The sequence below is a fragment of the Lagenorhynchus albirostris genome, chromosome 4 (genome assembly GCF_949774975.1).
Source record: "Lagenorhynchus albirostris chromosome 4, mLagAlb1.1, whole genome shotgun sequence".
NCBI classification, from domain to species: domain Eukaryota; kingdom Metazoa; phylum Chordata; class Mammalia; order Artiodactyla; family Delphinidae; genus Lagenorhynchus; species Lagenorhynchus albirostris.
In genome coordinates this window covers 112,612,936-112,637,914 of record NC_083098.1, presented here as the reverse complement: position 1 = coordinate 112,637,914, position 24,979 = coordinate 112,612,936, and the positions used below count along the sequence as shown (strand labels likewise).

The following is a 24,979-nucleotide window of genomic DNA, read 5'->3' as shown; positions in this document are numbered from 1 at the left end:
TATATTTGGTGGCAGAGGCTACAGACTTGGTGATGTTTTAAATATAGGGGTGAGAAAAAGAGAGAAGCTCCTAGTGGATGGTTTTGCCATTTACCAAATGGAAAAGACCGGAGAAGAAAATGTGTAGAGGGGGGACTGTTTTTATTTTGCTCACCTTATGTTTGGTCTGCTTACTAAAAATCTAAAGTAAGTTCTGAGTCTTGAGTTCTGTGTATGGAACCAAAGATATAAAGTTGAGAGACATCAGGATGTAGATAAAACTACCTAGGGATAGTGTGTTCATAGAAAGCATTCCAATGATTAGAGGTAAAGCAGAGGAAAAGAGGCAAGCAGAGGAGATGGAGAAAGAGTAGCCAGTGAAGTAGGAAGAAAGTCCGAAGTGTGCGGTGACTTAAAAAGCCAAGACTACAAAGCATGGCCAGTGGTACTGAAATGTGGTGAGAGGTGAGGTGAAATAAAAAAATCTGACTTGAATTTTGACAAGCATAATGAAGAGTAAATGTGATGTGAAGAAATGGACATAACACTGTAGACATCTCAAGATATTTCACTGTGAAGAAGAACTGAGAAATGGAGGTTATAGAAGAATATATGGGGTCGAAGTAGGATTCTTAAAGATGGGGATACTTAAGTATGTTTTTAGCCTAATGGGAATGACCCAGTATAGAGGGGGAAAATATAGTATAAGAGAGAAAACGTATATCTTAGGAGGGGAATCTTTGAGAAAGTGAGAGGGGATGGGATCCAGGGAATATGTAGAAATGTATGTTGGCTCAGGAACATGAACATAAAATTTATAGTAATGGGAAGAAAGAGAGTATAGGTAGAGATGCAGATACATGAGTAGATTCAGTGATCAGAAGATGAGAGAGTTTCTGCCTGAAGTTAATTCTCTTTTTCTCAAAGAGCATAAAGAAAGTATGAGGCAGGATCAGTAGAAGAGAGGTGGAATGTTTGGATAAGAGGTTTAAGGGGTGAAGAAAAGACATAAACTAGTCATTTTGAAGATAGAAGGCAGTCATACTTGTCTTAGTCCGTTCAGGCTGCTATAACCAATAAAAAAAACATAGTCTGGGTGTCTTATAAACAGATTTTTTTCCTCACAGTTCTAGAGGCTGGGAAGTCCAATATCAAGGTGCCAGTAGATTCAGTTTCTGGTGAGGGCCCAGTGCTTGGTGTATAGATGGCCAAAAGAGGCGAGAGAGCTCTCTGGGTCTCATATAAGGGCACTAATCCCATTCGTGAGTGCTCTGTCCTCATGAACTAATCACCTACCAAAGGCCCACCTTCTAATACCATCACATTGGGGGTTAAGATATCCACATATGGAATTTGAGGAGTTACAAATATTCAGTCTGTAGCAATACTAGAGAAACATAGTAGCATAGCTGGGCAGAATTGAGTGGCCATTTCATATTTGTGGCCTTGTGAGTGAGTAGCTGAGATAGGGTGGAAAAAAGATCAAAGGAGCCAAGGAGATCAAGGAACTGAAAGACCAAAGTGGTGGGTGGGTAGACTACCTGGGTATAAGTGATTAAGTTAGTAGCTAAACTAGTCCTTGAACCCAGATACCCTGACTTTCCAGCTCAATGGGTTACTATTTTACTGACAAATGGTTCAGATCATTACTCTTTTGTGCCACCTACCCTTCCAGTTAACATTTTTTTAAAAATTGTGGTCTGATGGTTTTTGGCCAATACATTTAAATTCTAGACTTTCATAGGCTAGTGTTTCTGACTCTCTTGTCCCTTTAATATTTAGTTGTTAAATATTTTGGCTGTTTGTGTGTGTGTGTGTGTGTGTGTGTGTGTGTGTGTTTTGTTTTTGTTTTAACTCAGATTTTTTGAGATATAATTCACATACCATACCATACATACCAAATTCACCTATTTAAAGTATACAGTTCAGTGCTTTTGGTGTATTCACAGATATATATAACCATCACTACAGTTTTAGAACTCAAAAAGAAACCCCATACCTTGGAGCTAACACCCTTATGTCCTCCCCACCCCTTACCCTAAGCAGCCACTAATCTACTTTCTGTCTCTATAGATTTCCCTATACTGTACTTTCACATAAATGGAAGCATATAGTATGTGATCTTTTGTGATTGACTTTTTTCACTTAGCATTATGTTTTCAAGGTTTATCACAGCATGTATCAGTACTTCATTCTTTTTATGGCTGAATAATATTCCATTGTATGGATATACCACATTTTGCTTATCCATTCATCCGTTGATGAATATTTGGGTTGTTTCCACGTTTTGGCTATTATGAATAATGCTACTATAAATATTTGTGTACAAATTTCTGTGTGGACATATGTTTTCTTGAGAATATACTTAAGAGTAGAATTGCTGGGTCATATGGTAACTATGTTAAATCATTTGAGAAACTGTCAGCCTGTTTTCCAAAGTGGCTGTACCATGTTACATTATCACCAGCAGTATATGAGGGTCCCATTTCTCCAAATCCTTGTCAACACTTGTTATCTGACTTTTTTTTTAAGTGAGGTATAGTTGATATACAATATTACATAAGCTTCAGGTGTACAACATAGTGAGTCACAATTTTTAAAGGTTATACTCTATTTATAGCTATTGTAAAATATTGGCTGTATTCCCTGTGCAGTACAATATATTTCTGTAGCTTATTTATTTTATACATAGTAGTTTGTACCTCTTAATCTCCCACCCCTATACTGGCCCCCCTTCCCTCTTGCCACTGGTAACCACTAGTTTGTTCTCTCTATCTGTGAGTTTGTTTCTTTTTTGTTATATTCACTAGCTTGTTTTATTTTTTAGATTCCACATATAAGTGAAATCATATAGTATTTGTCTTTTGTTTTTGTTTTTTTAAACATTTTCACGAGTATGTGTTTATTAAAGTACAAAAGCCTACCTTTTAAATAGTAAAGGGAAGATGAAGGATGAGATTTGGAACTCCTGTTGCCTATAGAGCTGGGATGACAAGTAACAGGGAGACCTGATCTGTAGTCACCCTAATAACAATAATAATAATTGCATTTGGATACCCCTTTATATTTTATGTTATGCTTTTATTTTCTCTTATCTCATTTGATTTTGTAACTACCTTTTTCAGATGAAAAAACTGAGACTTGGAGAGGTTAAGTGTCTTGACTAAGGGCACATACCTAGAAAGTGGCAGAATTACTAACCATGGTGTTCTGACAATAAGTCCCATATCTTTCACTATAGTAGTTTGCCTCTTCACTTTTTACACTCCATTATATCCAAAGTGATAACAAAGAAAAGTTCTGCTAAGTAGAAAGTAATGGCTGGCTGGAGTCCACTTACAATGTGAGAACGTTTTGTATATGTTTAAAATCCAACAGTTAATGGGATTAGATATTTATCTACCATCTATGGTGTTAGGTAATTCAAAGAACCCAGAAATGATTATGAAATCAGCACTGATTCAATCTACCAGGAAAATAAATGGAAATGCGAGTCACTGAGAAGCATTTCTTGGACCCCATGTACCATACGTGCTTCCACAATACCCTATAGTGACTAAATTCTATATAAAGAATACAGTACTAGTTACATAGTGCACTCTCAATTAATATTTGTCAAGTAAAAGAATGATGGTAGTTAAACAAGCACTTACCATACTGGGGTGGATGCTGCAATAAGAATGCATACTGAAGGGAGCTTCTACAAGAATGACTTCTTAAACTATGTAGAATTAGCTGGGAAAAAAGCAGGGGTGTTGGGTGAGGAGGCAACATACAGAATGTATAAAGTCTTGGGGATGTGAGGCATGACAAGTTTGAGGAACTACAGTTTAGTACGGTTGAAGTTTAGAATGCCAAGTGAAGAATGAGGAGATACACAGGGACAAGGTTAGCCCTTATAACAGAGGGCTCTGTAAGCTGAGTTTGAGGAGTTTGGACGTTTCTCTTCTATGGGATGCCATTGAAGAATATTAAGCAGGAACTTGCTGTAATCACTGTACATTTTAGAAGATGCATTATGGAAATTACAGGGGGGAGTACCAAGGCTGGACGTGGGGAAAACAGTTGGAAAGACCATTATAGTGTTTAGAGGGAAAGGTGCTTATGGCCTGGACTGGGATAGTGGCAATTTATATGGAGAAAAGTGGGCAAATTTTTTTAATATTTAGGAGCTTGTGTTATCATGATTTAGTAACTCACCAGATGTCAGCAGGAAAGGAAAAGAGGGGAGAAGGAATGACTCCTCAGTTTCTAATTTGAGCAACTAGGTAGATGGTAGCTTCATTCTCTGAGATAGGAAATTCTCTGAAGAAGGAATAGATTTGGTGGGGAAAGGTCTTGGGTTCAGTTGTACATACATTGAGCTTAGCTTAAGATGCTTATAAAGGTGATCAAGTAGAGATATTCAATATTTAGGTAAATATACTAGTTAGAAAGAGGTCTTCTCTAGGCCAGGCTCATCAGCTTATTGGTCATTGGGAGTAAAATAAATGTCTTAAAAAATATATAGAGAGAGTGACAAGAAAAAAGGGCAGAAGGCAGAATCCCAAGGAACCTCAACATTTAAGGGACAGATAAAGGAAAAGAAGCTTGTAAAGAAGGCCAAGGATAGACAGCTAGAGAGGGAGAAGGAAGGTAGAGCAAGTGACAGAATGATGTGAGAATTCAAAAGGGAAGATGACTTCCAGTTTTGGGTATACCTTGCAGGAAGCTTTTCCTGGAATACCCTTAAGCAACAGCTATAATTTGCAAAGAAGAGATGCAGTGGGAAGGTATTCCAAGCAAATAAGAGAAAACAAATAATGCATAGGAGAGCAGTTAACAGTTTAATTTGACTGAAATACAGGGTCAAGAGAGATACAGAGGAAGCTGACAAGATGGTTTGATGCCATGTTGTGGAAAACCTTGGATTCTGGACAAGTTGTTAGTAACTATTCTATGGGTGAGAAAAGCCATTGTGTTTGGTGCTAAGAAAAAGACAAGAATATAAAACATGCTCTGAATCGTGGAATACCTTACCATTTTATTGTGGAAACAAAATCTAGGCACCTGAAAAGAATAAAAATTCAATTTTTATTAATGAGATTAATGAGAACAAATACTAAATACTATAATAATTTTAATAGTGGCAGAGTCCATTTGAATTGGAGTAGTAGTGTCCAGATTTGTATTGTCCTAATTAAATAGTAATGTCAGCTAGTCATTGTCTTAAAAAAAAAAAATGGGGCTTCCCTGGTGGCGCAGTGGTTGAGAGTTCGCCTGCCGAGGCAGGGGACACGGGTTCGTGCCCCGGTCCGGGAAGATCCCACATGCCGCGGAGCGGCTGGGCCTGTGAGCCGTGGCTGCTGAGCCTGCGCGTCCGGAGCCTGTGCTCCGCAACGGGAGAGGCCACAACAGTGAAAGGCCCGCGTACCAAAAAAAAAAAAAAAAAAGTACAGTATCTGAAATAAAACATTCACTGGATGGACTCAATAGCAGAATGGAAATGAACTAGGAAAGAATCAATGAACTTGATGATAGGTAAATAGAAATCATTCTCACTGAAAAACAGAGTGAAAAAAAGACTGAAAACTAAAATGCACAGAGCCTCAAGGACCTGTGGGACACTATTATGGAGTCTACAGCCTAATGAGACAAACACAGTGAACAGTCACTCTAATCAATACATGACTACAAACTGAGATAACTTCTCTGAAAAAAATGATCAACATTCTATAAGAACATAAAAAACTGGACCTTAGTCTATGGGCAGTGGTGGTGTCATAAATATTTCTCTGAGGTCCTTGAGCTGAGGGATTAAAAAGGAGTTAGCCAAATGAAGGGGAGGTTGGTGGAGAGTATTTCAGTTGGAGGGAAAAGCAAGTATTAAGGCTCTGCAGAAGGAATCTAGCAATTTCAAGGACCTGTAAGAACATCAGAGTGGCTAGGAATGGAAAAAATGAATGGGGAATGGTATGAAATTAGGCTTGAGAGAGACCCATGGACTACATTGTGCAGAATCCTGTAGGATTATCATTGCAATTAACTGGATGTTTATTCATATGTTGATCTCTTAATCCCCAAAATGATGGTATTAGGAGGTGGGACCTTTGGAAGATAATTAGGTCATGATGGTAGAGTCCTTATAAAAGGGATTAGTACCCTTATAAAAGGGACTCCAGAGAGCTCTCTAGCTGTCTCTTTGTCATATGAGGATACAATGAGAAGTCAGCAGTCTGCAACCCAAAAGAGGGCCTTCACCAACCATGCTGGGACGCTGATCTTGGGACATCCAGTTTCCAGAACTGTGAGGAATAAATTTCTGTTGTTTATAAGCCACCCAGTATTTGGTACTTTGTTGTAGTAGTTTGAACACAGCCATGTTAAATATTTTTGTCTTTATCCTAAAGCCAGTAAGGAGTATTGGGGCACTGAACCAGTGAACTGAAGTGAGGATTGAGGGCAGAACCTTCCTGACTCCCAACTTTTAGCAGTTGATGAGAGAAAATGAGTCTGCAAAGAAGACAGGAAAGGAATAAGAAGAAAGATGGGGGGTGGGGTAAGAGAGTGGTTTAATAAGAGTGAAAAGAATGTTTCATCATGTCATATGTTCACTTGTGGATTATTTATGACCTTAAGTAGAATTACTTTGTGGAGTGAAAGGAGTAGAACCTCAAGTGGTAAATATTGCTGAGTGAGTGGTTTGTGAGGAAAAGAAGACTGTGGTGAGAACCACCAACTCTGCAAAAAGTTTACTAGTAAAGGGAAGGAGCAGCTGAATGGGGATGTGGGTTTCTAGGAAACTTTTATTAAGATGAACTCATTTAAACGTCATTGGGAAGGATCTAGTTGAAAGGAAGTGGGAGAGGAGGAATAGTTGATAACAGGCAGAGAAGGATCATTGATGATATAAAATTCTTGAGAATACAAGAAGGAATATAATCCAAAGTACAAGTGCTCTGCTTGCCTTAGGAGGAAGGACACTTCCTTTAATGTAAGAGGGAGAGAAAGATTTGTAATGGAAGTTGGAGGTAAGGTTATCTACTGAGAATGAGGGGTTATATGTGGAGCCACGGTAGTAAATGCATTACCCAAGTGTATGTTTAAGACTCAGAAGGATTACAAACTTGGGAGTCAGCTGTTCATGTCTTTGGTGAATAATGGAAAGGAACCAAGATAAGGTCAGTAAATAACAGTGACTGGAAGAGGGAGAAAGCGGTATTGCCAAACTATACAAGCTTCAAAGAGGCAAGGTTTTTAAAAAGTAATGTATATAAATAGCAGTTGTCAGAAGGAAGTAAGCAAATAAACAGCTATTATGAAAGAGGACTGTAGGGGAAGTAGTATGCTTAAGGGAAGGGCTTGGTAAACAGCTATTATGAAAGAGGACTGTAGGGGAAGTAGTATGCTTAAGGGAAGGGCTTGGTTTCAGATAAGACACAGAATTTGAGAGAATGCTCTGAAGAGGTTGAGAGTTTGATAATTCTAGCAGAAGTTCCAGAGTGCTCAGTGAAAGGGGTTGGAGGGTAAGAGGCATGTAGAGGGATCTTAACACCTTTATAATTGATTTCCAATGAGCTATTTCTAAATAATCATAGCCTTCTCTGACTTATTCATTATTTACACCCTATTTTCAAGTTTTTCCTAAGGCCCTTATTTTTAATACTTTCTTTTCTAAAGTAGACAAACCAAAAAGTTAGATAGATACTTGATAGATTTTCTCTTCTTTTTTTAAAACAGATTTAAGTTATAATGGCCATTTTCTAAACGTTAGCATCTAGACCCTGTGAGAGCTTTGTCTATGTCTGACACAGTGTCTGATATATTATAAGCACTTTAGTTTTAAGAGTGTGGGCTCTGGAGCCAAACTGCCTGATTTTGGCCCCAGCTCCTTTATTTATACCTTTGTGACCTCGGAAAAAGCACAGACAGTGGGAGTGAACCAAGGGGAAATAATGTATCTCTGACCTGGGAAAAATGAGTGAGGTTATCGTAATTTGTCGGGGGCATCATCTAAGGCAAAATTCCTAGAGAACTATTCCCTAGGAACCAGAACAAATTGAGGTAAAGCTGAGTGTTACAAATCTACCTCAACTGAGCTCAGTCTCTGATTTCCTTAAAGTGATTAGCACTCCCCCCCACCACACATTTCTTTCTGGAAGAAGATAACATTTGGAGACTGTATCATTTCTTATACATGTCAAGTTTTCAATAAAATTATTAGCCATGCTAGCTTTTAGACAATACTTTATGACCACACACCAAGACAGAAAATTGAAACATGTTCAAAGATGACCCAGATTTTTGAGTTAGGAGACGAAGATGTTAAGATGACTATGATTGTAAGACCTCAAACTATAAAAGTCTTTGAAGAAAAAATAGGGGGAAAGCTTCATGACTTTGGATTTGGCAATGATTTCTTGAATGTTACACCCAAAGTACAGGCAAAAAGAAAAACTAGATGAATTGGACAACATCAAAATTAAAAACTTTTGCGCATGGAAGGACACTATCAACAGAGTGGAAAGGCAGCCCACAGAATGAAAGAAAGTATTTGCAAACAGATAAGTGATTAATAGCCCTAGTATTTAAAGAACCCCTACAACTCAACAACAAAAAACAATCTAGTTTTAAAATGGGCAAAGGACTTGAATTGGCATTTCTCCAAAGGAGATATATGAATGGCCAATAAACACATGAAAAGATTCTCAACATCACTAATCATTAGGGAAATGCAAATCAAAACACCACATTGAGATACCGTTTCATACCCATTAAGATGGCTATTAACAAAAAACCAAAATAACAGGTGTCAACAAGTGTGTGGGGAAATTGTAACCCTTGCGCATGGCTGGTGTGAATATAAAATAGTATAGTCACTGTGGAAAACAGTATGGCAGGTCCTCAAAAAATTAAACGTAGAATTACCATATGATCTAGCAGTTCTCCTTTGCACATATGCATGAGAATTGAAAGCAGACTTTGAACAGTTATTTGTACATCCATGTTTACAACAGCATTATTCACAATAGCCCCAAAGGTGAAAACAACCCAAATGTCCATCAACAAACGAAGGGATTAAATTCATAGCTTTTGCCCAGTCCTAAGGTAGAATTCCATGATTCCATTGCATTCTGGTACTTGGATGTGACCAGTGGCTTCAAACTCATCATCTTCCCCTGCCACTGAGCAGTCCTGGCTTCATCTCTCTCTAGTTGTATGACCCTGGGAAAGCCACTGACCCTCCAGTCCTCAGAGTCCTCATCTGTTCAATGGGGGTAGGTGGGTAGTGATATGAGGGAAGCAGACACATACCATGTATGTAGTACTTATCTCGGGGTCTGGTACATTGTAAGCACTAAATATATGATTGTACTTATTCATTCAGCATCTGTTCATTCATCAGCACTGGTTTTAATTAATTCCACAATAGGAAGCATGGATGTAGTCCTAACCCACTACTTGCAGGCTAATTTTCCAGGAAAACGATCATCTCCCACTAAATCGAGTAAATAAGATGCTACAGTATGGCTGTTTCCTTTGCATTTTATGTTGGTGTATTGCCATCTAGTGGACAATGCACAAGTTACAAGCAAAAGAGGAAAAGGGCGCGCAGAGAAAGGCGATAATCCTAAAAGAAATGTTTACCGTGCAGATTGCTCCAGAGCATTGTTGGATTTCAACAACTATCTGAAAAACATAAATAACAAGTTGTGTTCTGAATAGAAAATAAATTGTAAATGAACACTATAGTATGTTACCAGCTTATAATCTTACAATCTCTAACTTGTTCTAAGCAAAATAAAAAATAAAAGAATCAGCATTCTTTCCTGCAACTGACCGCTTTTCTCCATTTGAATTCTCCGTGCCACATATTGGATGGGAATCTAAATCATAAGGAAGGCACTCAACCAGGGGTTAGACCTCCTGACTTCTCTACCTTTAACTAGCTAAGCAACTCTGTTTTCCTTTCTGAGTATGTTACCATTATGGAGTGCTTACCATATGCTTGGGACTATGCTGAATATTTTATTTGCATTATCTCACTTAATCATTAAATTATTAATAGTGAACCACTAAAAAAAAGAGACAGATGAAGGGGGTAAACAAAATATGGTATATACATCAATGGAATATTATTCAGCCTTAAAAAGGAAGGAAATTCTGATACATGTTACAAAATGGATAAATTTTGGAGACATTATACTAAGTGAAATAGGCCAGATGCAAAAGGACAAATATTGTATGATTCCATTTATATGAGGTACCTGGGGTAGTCAAATCATAGAGACAGAAGGTAGAATGGTGGTTACCAGGGGGTTTCAGGAGGGGAGAATAGAGAGTTGTTGTTTAATGGATACAGAGTTTCAGTTTGGGATGATGAAAAAGTTCTGGAGATGGGCGGTGGTGATGGTAGCTTAACAATGTGAATGCACTTAATACCACTGAAATGCACACTTTAAAGTGATGAATTTTATGTCATGCATATTTTATCAAAAGAAAATTTTTTTTAGTGACTATAATATCAGTCAAAGAGAGGGAAAATATATTATCTTCAAAGGAGTCATGGTAAGAATGATAATTAAAGTCTTAACAGAAATTATGGGAGCCAGAATGCAATGGAACATTTTTTAAATGTTTACAGAAAATAACTTCTAGACTAGAATTCTGTATCCAGTGAGAATACCCTTCAAAAGTGAAGGTGAAATTAGCACATTTCAGACAAATAAATAATGAAAGGGTTTATTGTCAACAGATCTATAGTAAAAGAAATACTGAAAACGGACAATACCACGGTCATCAAGGATATTGAGCAACTATAAAGACAGGTTACAACCAGTGCAGTAAAGAAAGAAAAGGAGATTAAATGCATAAATAAAACTTGTATACTTAGAAAATCCAAAAGAATCTACAGACTATTAGAATAAAGTGAACTTATTAAGGCCTGCGTATAAAATAAATAAACAAAAATTACTTGTATTTCTGTATGTCAGCAAAAACAAATAATGAATTTTTTAAGTGATACTATTTTGGTAACATTCAGAAAAGCATCAATGCCTAGAAATAAGCCTACCTAGAAATAAGCCTAATGAAAGATGTGCAAGACCTCTAAATTCAGTTTAGAGTTTTACAAAACGTTATTAAAATAAAGAAAATCTAAGTAAGTGGAAGGATATACAGTGTTCAAGGACTGACATACTATTAAGATATCACGTTCTCCCCAAACTGATCTGTAGATTCAGTACAATTTCAGACAAAATTCCAGCAGGTTTTGTGTGTGTGTGTGTGTGTGTGTGTGTGTGTGTGTATTTGTGAATTGACAACTTGATTCTAAAATTCATATGGAAATACAAAAAGCCAAAGAGTCAGTCCAACTCTATCAACACCTATTATATAAGCACTAATGTAGTGTTGGCATAAGGATAGAAAAATAGGCCAGTGGACCAGAACAGAATCCAAAAATAAATTCACATATATGTGGTCACCTTATTTACAACAAAGGTGACCCTGAAGTGCAATGGGTAAAGGATGGTCTTTTTAAATTAATGGTGCTGAGTCAATTAGATATCATATGGGAAAAAAATCAGTTTTTATCTTTTTCTCACACTATACATAAAAATCAATTCCAGATGGATCATAGACTTAAATGTAAAAGGCAAAACTAATGCTTCCAGAAGAATATGTAAAGAGATATCTTTATGCTCTTTATGATCTCAGGGTTGGCAAAGATTTCTAAAACAATAACTCCAGCCATAAAGGAAGAAGAGAACAAATTGGACTAAATTAAAGTAAAAACTTCTGTTCATTCAAAGACATCATCAGAGTGAAAATGCAAGCCACAGAGTAGGAAATGATATTGGCTATTTATATATTCAAGAAAAGATCCATTCTAGAATAGATAAAGAACTCCCAACCAATCAATTAGAACAATACAGGCAATACATTTTTTTAATGGGCAAGAGAGTTAAACAGATACTTTACTAAAAAAGATATTTAAATGGCCAATAAATATATGAAATATATTAGTCATCAAGAAAGTGCAACTTAAATCCATAATGCAGTATCACCAGAATAACTAAAAGGAAAAAGACAGATGATGCCAAGGTTAATAAGAATTTGAATAATACTAAAGAGTATTTGGTTCAAATTCCAACTATGCTACTTGCCAGCTGTGTGACTTTGGGAAAATTACTTAAAATTCCTGGGTCTCAGCTTCAACATCTGTAAAATAAAGATAATAATAGTAAATAATTCGTAGAGTTGTGAGAATCGAATGAGATAATTCCTGTTAAGTGTTTAACAGTCCAAGTTGTGTCAGCTGTTATTATATCATTTAATCCTCACAATAACCAATAAATTAAGCAATATTATATCATTATTTTACAGATAAGGAAATTGAGGCCTAGGGAAATAAATCACTTCTATCTCGGCTTCAAAGTTCTTGCTTTTAGTTACTATGCTAATTGGTAGTTACCACCTACCAATTCCACTTTTGGCAAATATATAAAGAGAGTTTTGAGTAATTGCCAGGCACAAATATTGCTTGACACAGTATCAAGCTTCTCTTATAGCTCCTAACCTATTAAATTTATTATTCAGACCCCTTATCTAGGTTTTCAAGCTCTAATGCACTGTTTGCTCCCCTGTATCCCAAGTCCTGCCATCCTAATCATGACATAGTTGCAGATCTTAAAATAAGCTGCCTGGTTTCTTGATAGCTCTCCTTGTATGATTCTTTTTTTTTTTTTTTTGCGGTACGCGGGCCCCTCACTGTTGTGGCCTCTCCCATTGCGAAGCACAAGCTCCGGACACGCAGGCTCAGCGGCCATGGCTCACGGGCCCAGCCGCTCCGCGGCATGTGGGATCTTCCCGGACCGGGGTACGAACCCGTGTCCCCTGCATCGGCAGGCAGACTTCCAACCACTGCGCCACCAGCAAAGCCCCTTGTATGATTCTTGATGTTATGTTTGCATGCCCCTAGTCCATCTGCCTAGTTATGAGTCACAATTTGTCCTCATTCAAGTCACAGTTGAAATGTCCCCTTGACCACTGTGACATGCTGGTTTATTTTCTTCAGTATTTAATTGCAGTCTGAAAATATTGTTTATTGTCTTTCCCTTCCCCCCTACAAGAATATAAGCTCCATGAGAGTAGAAACCTATATTCCCGTTTTGTTTTGCTGCTTTTATCTTCAGAGTCCAGAAGAGTAGGCATTCAGAACTTACTGAGTGGGTGAACTTTGTGCCCTGACTCTTGTGTACTGGAGTTCAGATTTTTTAATGGTGCTAACCCTCAGCCTGTCCCTTGAGAACCTGAAACAACTTACGTGATTCACCCACATTCCTCGTTCATAGGGCTTACTAACACTTAGCTACTGGTCTAACAGCTAACAGGTAGTCATTCTAATAATTCTGATATTCCCTTTAACTAACATGGAGTTTTACTTTAAAAGGACTTAGAGATCTCATTTTTTCATCAAATTTTAAAAAATAACTGTTATTTTCTGTTTTAATATCATAAATTCAGTTATGATTCCTTATAGGATTTTACACAGTAATATTTTACTTCGTAAAGTGAGACAATATAGGTAAGCACCCAGCATATGGTAGGTACTCAGATGTTAATGTACCTTTTCATTAAAAACTTTCATTATTAAAATTGCTTGCCTTTAAAAAATATATATATAGATACTTGAAGCACATTATTATCAAGTACTTAAAAATTAAAACTTGAAATCTTTTTGTCTTCAACAGTAACTCAAGAATTGAAAGATATTTTTAAGGCAAAGATACTCTCCCTCTACTCAAAGGCAGCAAAGATCACAGAGAAGGTAGAAACAACAGATATTTTAAAATAAATGTTTCCAGAACTAATTCTCCTCTTGATATGGTTCTAGTTCACTGTTTTTTCCTAGTTCATTCTTATTCAAAATAAAACCTATTTTATTTTGCTTAATGTTGAACCCACAGACATTTCTAATGGACCATGTATAAAGACAGCATGCTTATAAGATGTAGGTTTTAATGTAGTTGATCACATTTCATTTAAAATTTTTTTGGAGTCTTTTATTCAGGAGTTGACTGACTAGAGTAAATCAATGATGGAAATTAGCTCAAACATAATTTCAGTGCATGAAATAAAGAACTAAGTTTTCTGACATATGCTTTTAATATACGGCCCAGGATTATGAACTACTGAGAAGTATTAAATTGTTTTGTGATAATGATTTTTAAAATTTATGCACATGACTTTGGTTAATAACTTTAAAATGAATATTTGGACTATTTTTACTATAAAGATATCTGACTTGACTGTGGTGAAACTTTATGCTAAAAAATTATTTAAAAATTAATCCCACTTAACCGTGTTTGTTTTCAGATGGATTTATAGTCCTTTTTTCTTTCTTTCTTTCAAATTACTTTTAAACATTAGCATGTACACCACAGATCCAAAAAATGAACATTTGGAGGATAAAAACATCCAATCATCTACAACTCCTCAGGTAAAAAATTAAAACTATATTGTAACATATGACATGAAAACAATCTGATGTTAAAATTTATTTTTGAAGTTTACTTAATAGGTTTTTATATATGTTTGGTTTAAAAGTGAGAAGTGGTCATTTTATACTATGAAACCATAGAAAATGAATTCATAGCCCTATACTTATTGAATGTGAAAGATATCCATGACATATTGTTAAGTAAAAAAGCAGATTATGGAACACTAGTATATTTACATTTTTATTAATAAATAACACACATACTCTCTCTCCCTTTCTCAGTCTCCCTCTCTCTTTTACATACATGCACACATTTCTAGATAAATATATATCAATATGTTAGCAATGGTTAACTCTGAATAGTGGGATTTGGAATGACTTTATTTTTTTCTGCTTATCTATATTTTTTGTTTTTCTAGCATGATCATGTGTTACCTGGGTATTTAAAAAATAAATGATTCAGGCTAAAAAAAAAAAAAAGAAGTGGTCATTTTAAAATAGCTAGTTTTAATATGTCCCAAGAAATGGGCAAAAGGAATGAAAACATGGAAGAGGTGACTATAGATTATTTTGGAACCAAAGAGGCAGATTTTAGGAATAATGAAAATTTGGCTTACTATTTCTTGCCATGTCCAGAATAAAGTTAGTAGTTTAGAGTAAAAGAGGTAAAGAAAAATCTAAATTAATTAAAATGTGCTGTACATTCGAAGGAGACCCAGGTTTTCATTTTTGCAAGTATGTAGAGTAAGTCATTAGACCTTTTGTTGACCTAGTTTTACTAAATATTAATTGCTCATAATTAGAATTATAAATTGTTTATTTTTATTATTTTTTCTCTTTTTTTTTGCGGTACACGGGCCTCCCAATGCCGTGGCCCCTCCCGCTGCGGAGCACAGGCTCTGGACAAGCAGGCCCAGCGGCCACGGCTCACGGGCCCAGCCACTCCGCGGCATGCGGGATCCTCCCGGACCCGGGTACGAACCCGCACCTCCTGCATCGGCAGACTCCCAACCACTGTGCCACCAGGGAGGCCCCTAAATTGTTTATTTTTTAAATAGAGGTTTCTACAGTTCTTAAGGGCCAAAAAAGTCCTTTTTAAAAAATGTTTAAAATATTCACCATTGATCCTAATTACTTTATCTGTAAAGACTTCATCTTACTCTATGTAAATTTATTATAAATTCTGAAATAATAAAACTTAAAATAATATGGTTTTATTGTATATGACCTTTCACCCACCCTAATCAGAACTCACCTTTGTGTCTTTACCCTGAACCTTTTGTATAGTGACAGACTTTCCAGAAAAAGGTCTCTATATCAGAACTCCAACAGGTTAATCATGATCCGGTTTAAAGAACTTTGATTTTAAAGAGCTACATAATTCGTTTACACCAGCTGCTATGGTGCCTCTGTCTCCCTAGTCATTAAATGCTTCCTCTTCCTTTCCTTATTCTGTCCAAGCTCTCTAGCCTTTGTTACCATTTCTTGTGACAATGTGATGTTCTCTCTCCACTGCACTCAAAAATATTATCAATACACTCAAAGCATTGACCTGCATGTCCACACACGTACATGCATACGCACACACACGTGCATCATGATAACAGCAAGGATGTTTGAATATCGCTATTCCATGGTTAACTATTCTGTTCTGTTTCTTTTTAATCTTTTGTTTTGGTTTGGTTTTTACCTTGGGAGAAGCCTTTCAATATTCTCACAAACTAAAGATGTCTTTTTCCCCCCTAAATCAGCAGTTTCATTATTAGACTAATTACCATTAAATACTGGAAGATTGAGGTATACCCATAAACCATCTAAATATGTTATCTATAAATAGTAGTGGAAAAAGCATGAACATTGAATTTCTGAAAGCTTGATCTGTTTTTTTCTCATTTTTCTTTGTTATATAATTTTTCAAATGAAATGAATCCAAGTTAAATTATATTTCAATTTAGTTGCATTTTAATTCTACAAAAGTTTTGCTGAATGATGTTTGGGAGTTAGACTAAGTAGGGACAGTTTTAATCTGCCTGCATTATAGGCGTACTTATTCAGTATACATAAATCACAAATGAATATGGCAGGGAGGCAGGTCTACAAAAGGCTAAATCAAGGTGCCCTACAAAATACACTGTTGTTACCTCCCCAAATACCTATTGATATAGAGCATGAATATTATTTTGTATGTATAATTCTCCATGTTCACAGTAATGATATGAATTTAATTATGAAATTTGGTTGTCTCTTACATTCATAAAATTGTACAAGTATATTTCTTAAAAGACTTTCTTGTTTTTACTTCAGATCCTCAAAGCTAGTGATACTAATGAACATGAAGAAACTAAGGAAACTGTCTTGTCAAAAACAGAGGAAACAAAACCACAGATGGAAAAGAAGTGTTCTTGTCCTCCACAAGGAACACTGAATGAAACTATTACAAATGGTATGTGAAATAAGATATGTAAATGGATAGAAAATGAGAAATATATTTGATAAGTATTAAAATACAAGCCAACAAAGACACTGCTTAATCTATACACTCCAGATCAGATGAGCAGCCCTGTTTACAAGCAATATGTGGACAAAGAAGAAATAGTTCCTTAAATCTGTCAAAAATAATAATTGCTTAACAGATCTATATTTTAATGTTTTTCATGACTTTTTATGTTAAATTTTGGAAATTAGAAACAGAAGTGATAGAAAGATTTTTATTTAAAACCTACTTTTGACATTTAGTTTTAAGTAGGTAGAAGGAACATTATATTTCTGCCAATATTAAGGTTCTTATTTAAATTAAGCCCCAAATTTTATGCTGTCTTAAAGAGTTGTGTAGAACTTGCTTTCCCACTAAAATTTTAAAGCATCTCATTGTCACCAAATATTTATAGAAGGTTTTTTTCCCTAGATTTCTATATGATTAAACTTGAGAGAGAGCGAGAGAGCGTTTGACCTCTAGAAGTACAGATCTCACAGAAAACAAAAATTAGATTAAAATATGATGAAGGATTAGTATTTGAAGTTTACATTGTTTTTCTTTGCTGCTTGCTAACTTTAAACTGAAAATTTTATTAATTAATGTAGTAAATTCATTTAGGAAAAGTTGCTTTTTAATTAAAATCAGTATTCTTAAGGCCCTGAATCTGAAGTAAACTTGAACATCTGCCAATGTAAGTGACTGGACTCCTTTCTGCACATAGGTCTCACATACACATCCCCATGACTTTATTTAGGGGGCAGTTTCTATACAGCAGTTGTTAGAAGTAGGGCCGGTGCATGTGGAAGAGAGGGAAATGTATTGGTCACCAAAGATTATCCATTGAGGTTGAGGACTGTGTTTGCTCAGGAACTAGTTGAGGAGTTTTATAACAACAAACTTTGATACTTATAACTGGTTTCCCCCTTTGTTTTCCTTCATTTTTGATTTTGCAAATTTAGAGAAATTCATAGGAAAAAGGAGCTTCATGTTTCTATCTTGGGGGTCTATATTCTTGTACTCTCTTTTTCAATCTGTCTCTCTCTCTCCCTCTCACATACACACCCTATCTTCAAACTAAACAAACTCTTAAAAGAGTGTATACTCTGGATAATAGAAAGAAATAGAGCTGCGGTTTGTCAACAAGTCATGTTTAATTCAGCAATCCTGCAGTGCACACAGGTTAAATTAAATAAGAAATCTAAACTTTCAACCACATGTAGAAATCAGTCTCATCACTTTTAATCACACTGTTTATATCTTACTTGGAGGTTGGCTTCCCTAATCACAAAGAAATGGATACTCTAGGGCAATAAGTTTAGGTTTTAGGCTATTGCTCCTTTTTGTTTCTTTTTAGTTTACTTTGAATAAAGGTACTAACTTATTTCCATTATTTTACCTTTAAATAAATGAAAGGGTAGCTTTATTATACATCCAACTATGATTTTCAAATAATCTTGGAACCAAATTTCTCCATTAAAATCTTACCACTAGTTTCATAAAGTAAGCAGTCTTGGTAGTTTAGAGCTCAAAAATAATATCCCAGACAATTCCAGTTTCTGATCCAGCATCATCACTCCATCCTTGCAACAAATAAAGAGCTGAACAAACTGAAAAATCATCAACTCTTCTTAGTTCCGTCAAAGAAGTGAGGTCACAGGGCAAATTACTGCCCCCCAAATTAGAGACAGGTTGATACAGAGAATCATAAGTTAGAGCAGAAACCTCTGCGGGAACCAATAGTGAGGGTAGGAAATTTGTCAATTAGCTGGAAGCTCAGTGTGGGCAAGTCTGAGAGTTAAAAACTATAGTAGGAGCCCAGTCATGGTGTTGGGGGACATCCTTTTGTGAGTTGTACCTCCAAGAGCCATCTGTCAGGGAGAGAGAAACGGTAACCACTGTGAAATACAACAGAGATCCTGTTCTTAATAAAACCTGCCTTCAAGAGAAACTGTAATATCAGAGTATAACCTGTGGGGACTTTATTAGCCTAACCAACTAAGGAGAAGAGAAATACCCAACTCCAGCCCTCTTTAGCCATACCATACAACCTAAGGGGGTGAAAAAAGAAAAAAAACCCTGAAAAGAACTTGTGAAATTTACACACAGGCTCACTAAAAGACTGAGGCCTAATCATAGGACTATAGAACTCTTCTTCTTCCCCTACAGCTTACCGTCACATTACCATAGGTCCTTTTACCAGCACATCATGTTCCCCTTTAAACAAAAATATATAAAATGTATTAAAAGGCACAAAACACGTTTTGAAGAGACAGAGAAAGCATCAGAACCAGACCCAGATATGGCAAGGGAGTTGGAATTATGAGACCATGAATTTAAAACAGCTCTAATATGCTAAAGACTCCAGTGGAAAGGTAGACAACATGTAAGAACAGATGGGTAATGTAAACAGAGAGATGGAAACTCTAGAAATCAAAAACACTGTAACAGAAATGAATGCCTTCAATGGGTTCATTAGGAGACTATGCACTGAGGAAAGAATCTGAGCTTGGGGATTTGTCAACACAAACTTTCAGACCACAATGGACTTAAAAGTATGATTTATTAACAGAAAGGCAGCTAGAAAATCCCAGAATACTTGGAGATTAAACAATATACTTGTAAATACACATGGGTCAAAAAAGAAACCTCAAGAGACATTTTTAAATATTTTGAATCAAATGAAAATACAAGCTATCAAAGTTTGTGAGATGCACTGAAAGCAGCACTTAGAGGGAAAATTATAGCATTGAATGCATATATTAGAAAAGAAGAAAGGTGTAAAGTCAGTTATCCAAGCTTCCACCTTAGGAAACTAGAAAAAGAAGCAAAATAAATTCAAAGTAAGCAAAGGAAAAGAAATAATAAAAATTAGAGCAGATATCAATAAAATTGAAAACAAGAAATAGAGAAAATCAATGAAACCAAAGCCTTGTTCTTTGAAAAGATCAGTAAAATTGATTGCCTCCAGCTAGGCTAACTAAGAAAAAAGAAAACATAAATCACATATCAGAAATGAGAGCGGGAACATCACTACAGATTCCATGGGCATTAAAATGATAATAAAGGGACATCATAAACAACTCTATGTCCACAAATCTGATAGTTTAGAAGAAGTGGACCAATTCCTTGAAAGACCCAATCTACCAAAATGCACACAAGAAGAAATAGATAACCTGAGTAAGACTATACCAGTAAAAGAAATTGAATCAACCATTAATAACCTCCCAAAACAGAAAGTATCAGACTCAGATGATTTCACTTGTGAATTCTACTAACTATTTAAGAAAGAAATTATACCAATTTTCTACAATCTCTTCCAGAAGATAGAAGCAGAGGGAAGCCTGCCAACTCATTTTATGAGTCTAGTATTACTTTCATACCAAAACTAAAGACATTAGAAGGGGAAAACGAACCAATATCTCTGATGAACATAGATGCAGAAATTCTCAATTTGTTGTAATTCTCTATATTAGCAAATAGAACTCAACAACATATAAAAAGAAGTATACTTTACAACCTTGTGGGATTTATCCTTGATATGCAAGGTTGGCTCACATTTGAAAATGAATTAATGTATTCCATCACATCAACAAACTAAAGAAGAAAAATCACATGATTATATCAACAGATGCAGGAAAAGTATTTGACAAAATCCAATACTCATTCATGATAAAAACTTCAGCAAATTACAAGTTCTTTGTCAACTTGACAAAGAACATCAATTAAAAATCTATAGCTGCCATCATACTTAATTGTGAGGGAATAGCTTTCCCAGTAAGATCAGGGACAAGAACATGATGCCCTCTCTCGCCACTCCTTTTCAATATTGTACTGGAAGTCCTAGCTAATATAGTAAGACAAGAAAAGGGTATAAAAGGCATACAGACCGGGAAAGAAGATATAAAACTGCCTTTGTTCACACATGACATGATTGTCTATGTAGAAAGTCTAAAGAATCTAGGGGAAAAAATCTCCTGTAACAACTAAAAAGTGAGTATAATAAGGTTGCAGGATACAAGGTTAGTATACAAAAGTCAGGGTTTTTTTTCCTATTTACCAACAATGAACAAATGGAATTTGAAATGAAAAACGTATCAGCATTTACACTAGTACTCCCCAAATGAAATACCTTCATATAAATCTAACAAAATATGTACAATATCTACATGAGGAAAACTGCAAAATTCTGAAGAAAGAAATTTAAAAACTAAATAAGTGTATAGATTTTACACGTTCATGGAAGACTCAATATTGTCAAGAAATTAGTTCATCTCAACTCGATCTATAGATTCAATGCAACTCCAATTAAAATTCCCACATGTTGTTTCATGGTGTCGACAAATTCATTCTAAAGTTTATATAGATATTGCAAAGACCAAGAATAACTAACACAATATTGAAGGAGAAAAATTCAAAATTGAATAACTGACACTACTCCCCTACAAGACTTACTATAAACCTACAATAATCAAGAGAGTATAATTTGGTGAACAGGATGTAAATATATTAATGGAACAGAATAGAGAGCTCAGAAATAAATAAACATAGTCAGCTGAGCTTTGACAAAGGAGCAAAGGCAACCCAATGGAAGAAAGGTAGTCTGGTGCTAGATCTACTGGATATACACATGCAAAACAAATTAATCTAGATCAGACCTTATGCCCTTCATAAAAATTAACTCAAAGTGGGACATAGACCTAAGTGTAAAATGCAAAACTGTGAAACTCATAGAAGTTAACATAGGAGAAAATCTAGATGACCTTAGTTATGGTGATTACTTAAAAACAAAACAAAACAGGAAAGGCACAATCCATGAAAGAAATAATTGATTAGCTGAACTTATTTAACATTAAAAACTTCCACTCTGTGAAAGACAATGTCAAGAGAATGAGCACACAAGCCACAAACTGGGAGAAACTATTTACAAAACACACAACCGATAAAGAACTATCCAAAATATACCAAGAACTTTTAGAACTCAACAATAAGAAAACAGACAACCTGATTAAAAATGGGCAAAAGACCTTAAAAGGCACTTCACTGAAGAAAATATACAGATGGCAAATAAGCATATAAAAATGTTCTCAACATCATATGTCATTAGGGAATTGCAAATTAAAACAACAAAGTACCACTGCATATCCATTAGAATGGCCAGAAGTCCCAAACACTGACACCAGATGCTGGTGAAGATTTGGAGCAACAGGAACTCTCATTCATTGCTGCTAAGAATACAAAATAGTACAGCCAATTTGGAAGGCAGTTTGGCAGTTTCTTACAAAACTAAATATACTCTAACCATATGATTCAGTAGTCACTCTCCTTGATATTATTTACACAAATGGGCTAAAAATTTATGCCCACAAAAACCTGCACACAAATGTTTATAGCAGCTTTGTCCATAACTGCCAAAATTGGGGGGCGGGGGGTGCTTACACTGTTGGTTGTATCATACTCCTGTTTTTTTCCCAAACTCTCCATCATAGTACTTTATTGAATTATAGTCAACATACCACAAAGTACAAAGATCTTAAGTGTACACAGCTCAATGAATGTAGACAAATGTATACATTTGTCGAAAACCATTGCTCACATCAAGATAACATAGAAAGGTCTTGCAACAGTATGACTTTCTTTATCCCTCTTCTGCCCTTGTGCTAGATTTATCATATATTTTACTTCTACATTCTTATTATTTTTGCTTTAAAAAAACAAAAGTCTTTGTTTTAAGTTTTAAAAAAATTCCCTTATATTTGTTCACATGTTTACATTCTCTAGTTCTCTACATTTCTTTCTGGCAATCTGGGCTTCCATGTGGGATTCTTTCCCTTCAGCCTAAAAAACTTCCTTTAATGTTTCTTGTTGTGTAATTGTGCTAGTAATTAATTCTCTCAGCTTTTATTTGTCTGAAAATGTCTAATTTGGCCTTTTTAAAAATTGAAGTACATTTGACATATAACAGTTTCAGGTGCATAACGTAATGATTTGATATTTGTAAATATTGCAAAATGATCACCACAATAAGTCGATCATTCATGGTTAAAAATTTTTTGTGTGATGAGAGCTTTTAAGATCTACTCTTAGAAACTTTCAAATATACAATACAGTGTTCCTAACTATAGTCACCATGCTGTACATTACTTCCTCATGACTTATTTTGTAACTGCAAGTTTGAACCTTTTGACCCCTTCACCCATTTACCCACCCTCTTACCCTCTGCCTCTGGCAACCGTCAGTCTGTTCTCTACATCCATGAACTTGATTTTTTTTTAATTCCACATATAAGAGAGATTATATGGTATTTGTCTTTCTCTGTCTGACTTATTTCTCTTAGCATAGTGCCCTCAAGGTCAGTCCATCTATGTTGTAGCAAATGTCAAGATTTTCCTCCTTTTTTGTGGCTGAATAATATTTCATTATATATACATATATATACTATATATAGTACTATATATATATATATATGTATATGTATCTACCATTTTTAATCCATTTATTCACTGATGAACATTTAAGGTGTTTCCATATCTTGGCTGTTGTAAATAATGTTGCTATGGACAGGGGGATGCTTACATCTTTTTGAATTAGTGTTTTCTTTGGAAAAATACCCAGAAGTAGAATTAGTGGATCATATGGTAGTTCTAATTTTTAAGGAACCTCCATTCTGTTTTCCATAGTGGCTACATCAATATACATTCCCACTGACAGTGCATGAGGGTTCCTTTTTCTCCACATCCTTGCCAACATTTATTACTTGTGCTCTTTTTGACTATAGCCTTTCTAACAGGTGTGAGGTGTTATCTCATTGGGTTTTTTTGTTTTTTTTTTTTTTTTTTTTTTGCGGTCCGTGGGCCTCTCACTCTTGTGGCCTCTCCCGTTGAGGAGCACAGGCTCCGGACGCGCAGGCTCAGCGGCCATGGCTCACGAGCCTAGCCGCTTCGCGGCATGTGGGATCTTCCCGGACCGGGGCACGAACCCATGTCCCCTGCATTGGCAGGCGGACTCTCAACCACTGAACCACCAGGGAAGCCCCTCATTGGGGTTTTGATTTGCATTTCCCTGATGATTAGTGATGCTGAGCATCTTTTCGTGTACCTGTTTGCCATCTGTATGTCTTCTTTGGAAAAATGCCTATTCGGATCCTCTGCCCAATTTTTAATCGAATTGTTTGGGGTTTTTTTTGCTATTGAGTTGTATGAGTTCATTGTATATTATGAACACTAACCACTTATCATATATATGGTATGCAAATATTTTCCATTTGGTAGGTCGCCTTTTCACTTTGTTGATGGTTTCCTTTGGTGTGCAGAAGCTTTTTCGTTTGATGTAGTCCACTCCCCACCACCCGCCCTTTTTTTTTTTTACTTTTGCTGCCTTTGCTTTTGGTGTCAAATCCAAAAATTCATCACCAATATCAACACTTAATACCTATGTTTTCTTCCAAAAGTTTTATGATTTCAGTTCTTATCTTCAAGTCTTTAATCCATTCTGAGTTAATTTTTATGTATAGTGTAGATAGAGGTCCAGCTTCCTTCTTTTGCATGTGACTGTTCAATTTTCCAAATACCATTTATTGAAAAGATTGTCCTTTCCCCATTGTATATTCTTGGCTCCTTTGTCATAAATTAGTTGACCATATATCAGTTTATTTCTGGACTCCAGAATAACAAATGACCCAGTGATCTATGTGTCTGTTTTTATGCTAATACCATACTATTTGATTACAATAACTTTGTAATATAGTTTGAAATCAGCACACATGATACCTCCTTTGTTCTTCTTTCTGACCTTTATTTTTGAAGTATATTTTTTGTTGGGTATAGACTTCAAGTTCACAGGCCCTGTTTCCTTTAAGCCCTTTAAAGCTGTTTTTTCATTCTCTTTTGGCTTCCTTTATTTCCAATGACAAGCCAGCATAATTCTTATTGTTGTCCCTCTAAATGTAATTTGACTATATTTTCTGGATGATTTAAACTTTTTCTTTTCATCTTTGATTTCTACAGTTTAATTATAATGTGACTAGGCATACTGTTCCTTGTATT

At 35.7% G+C, this 24,979-nt stretch overlaps 1 protein-coding gene across 1 annotated transcript in view; it reads left to right on the top strand.

The window, feature by feature from the left end:
• Positions 1-24,979, top strand: part of SLC9B2 (solute carrier family 9 member B2) — a 117,733-nt gene that overhangs the window by 55,793 nt on the left and 36,961 nt on the right. The window contains exons 11-12 of the mRNA XM_060148533.1: positions 14,392-14,461; positions 16,766-16,904. Coding sequence (XP_060004516.1) covers positions 14,392-14,461; positions 16,766-16,904 — 209 coding nt within the window. The remainder of the gene's footprint in view (positions 1-14,391; positions 14,462-16,765; positions 16,905-24,979) is intronic.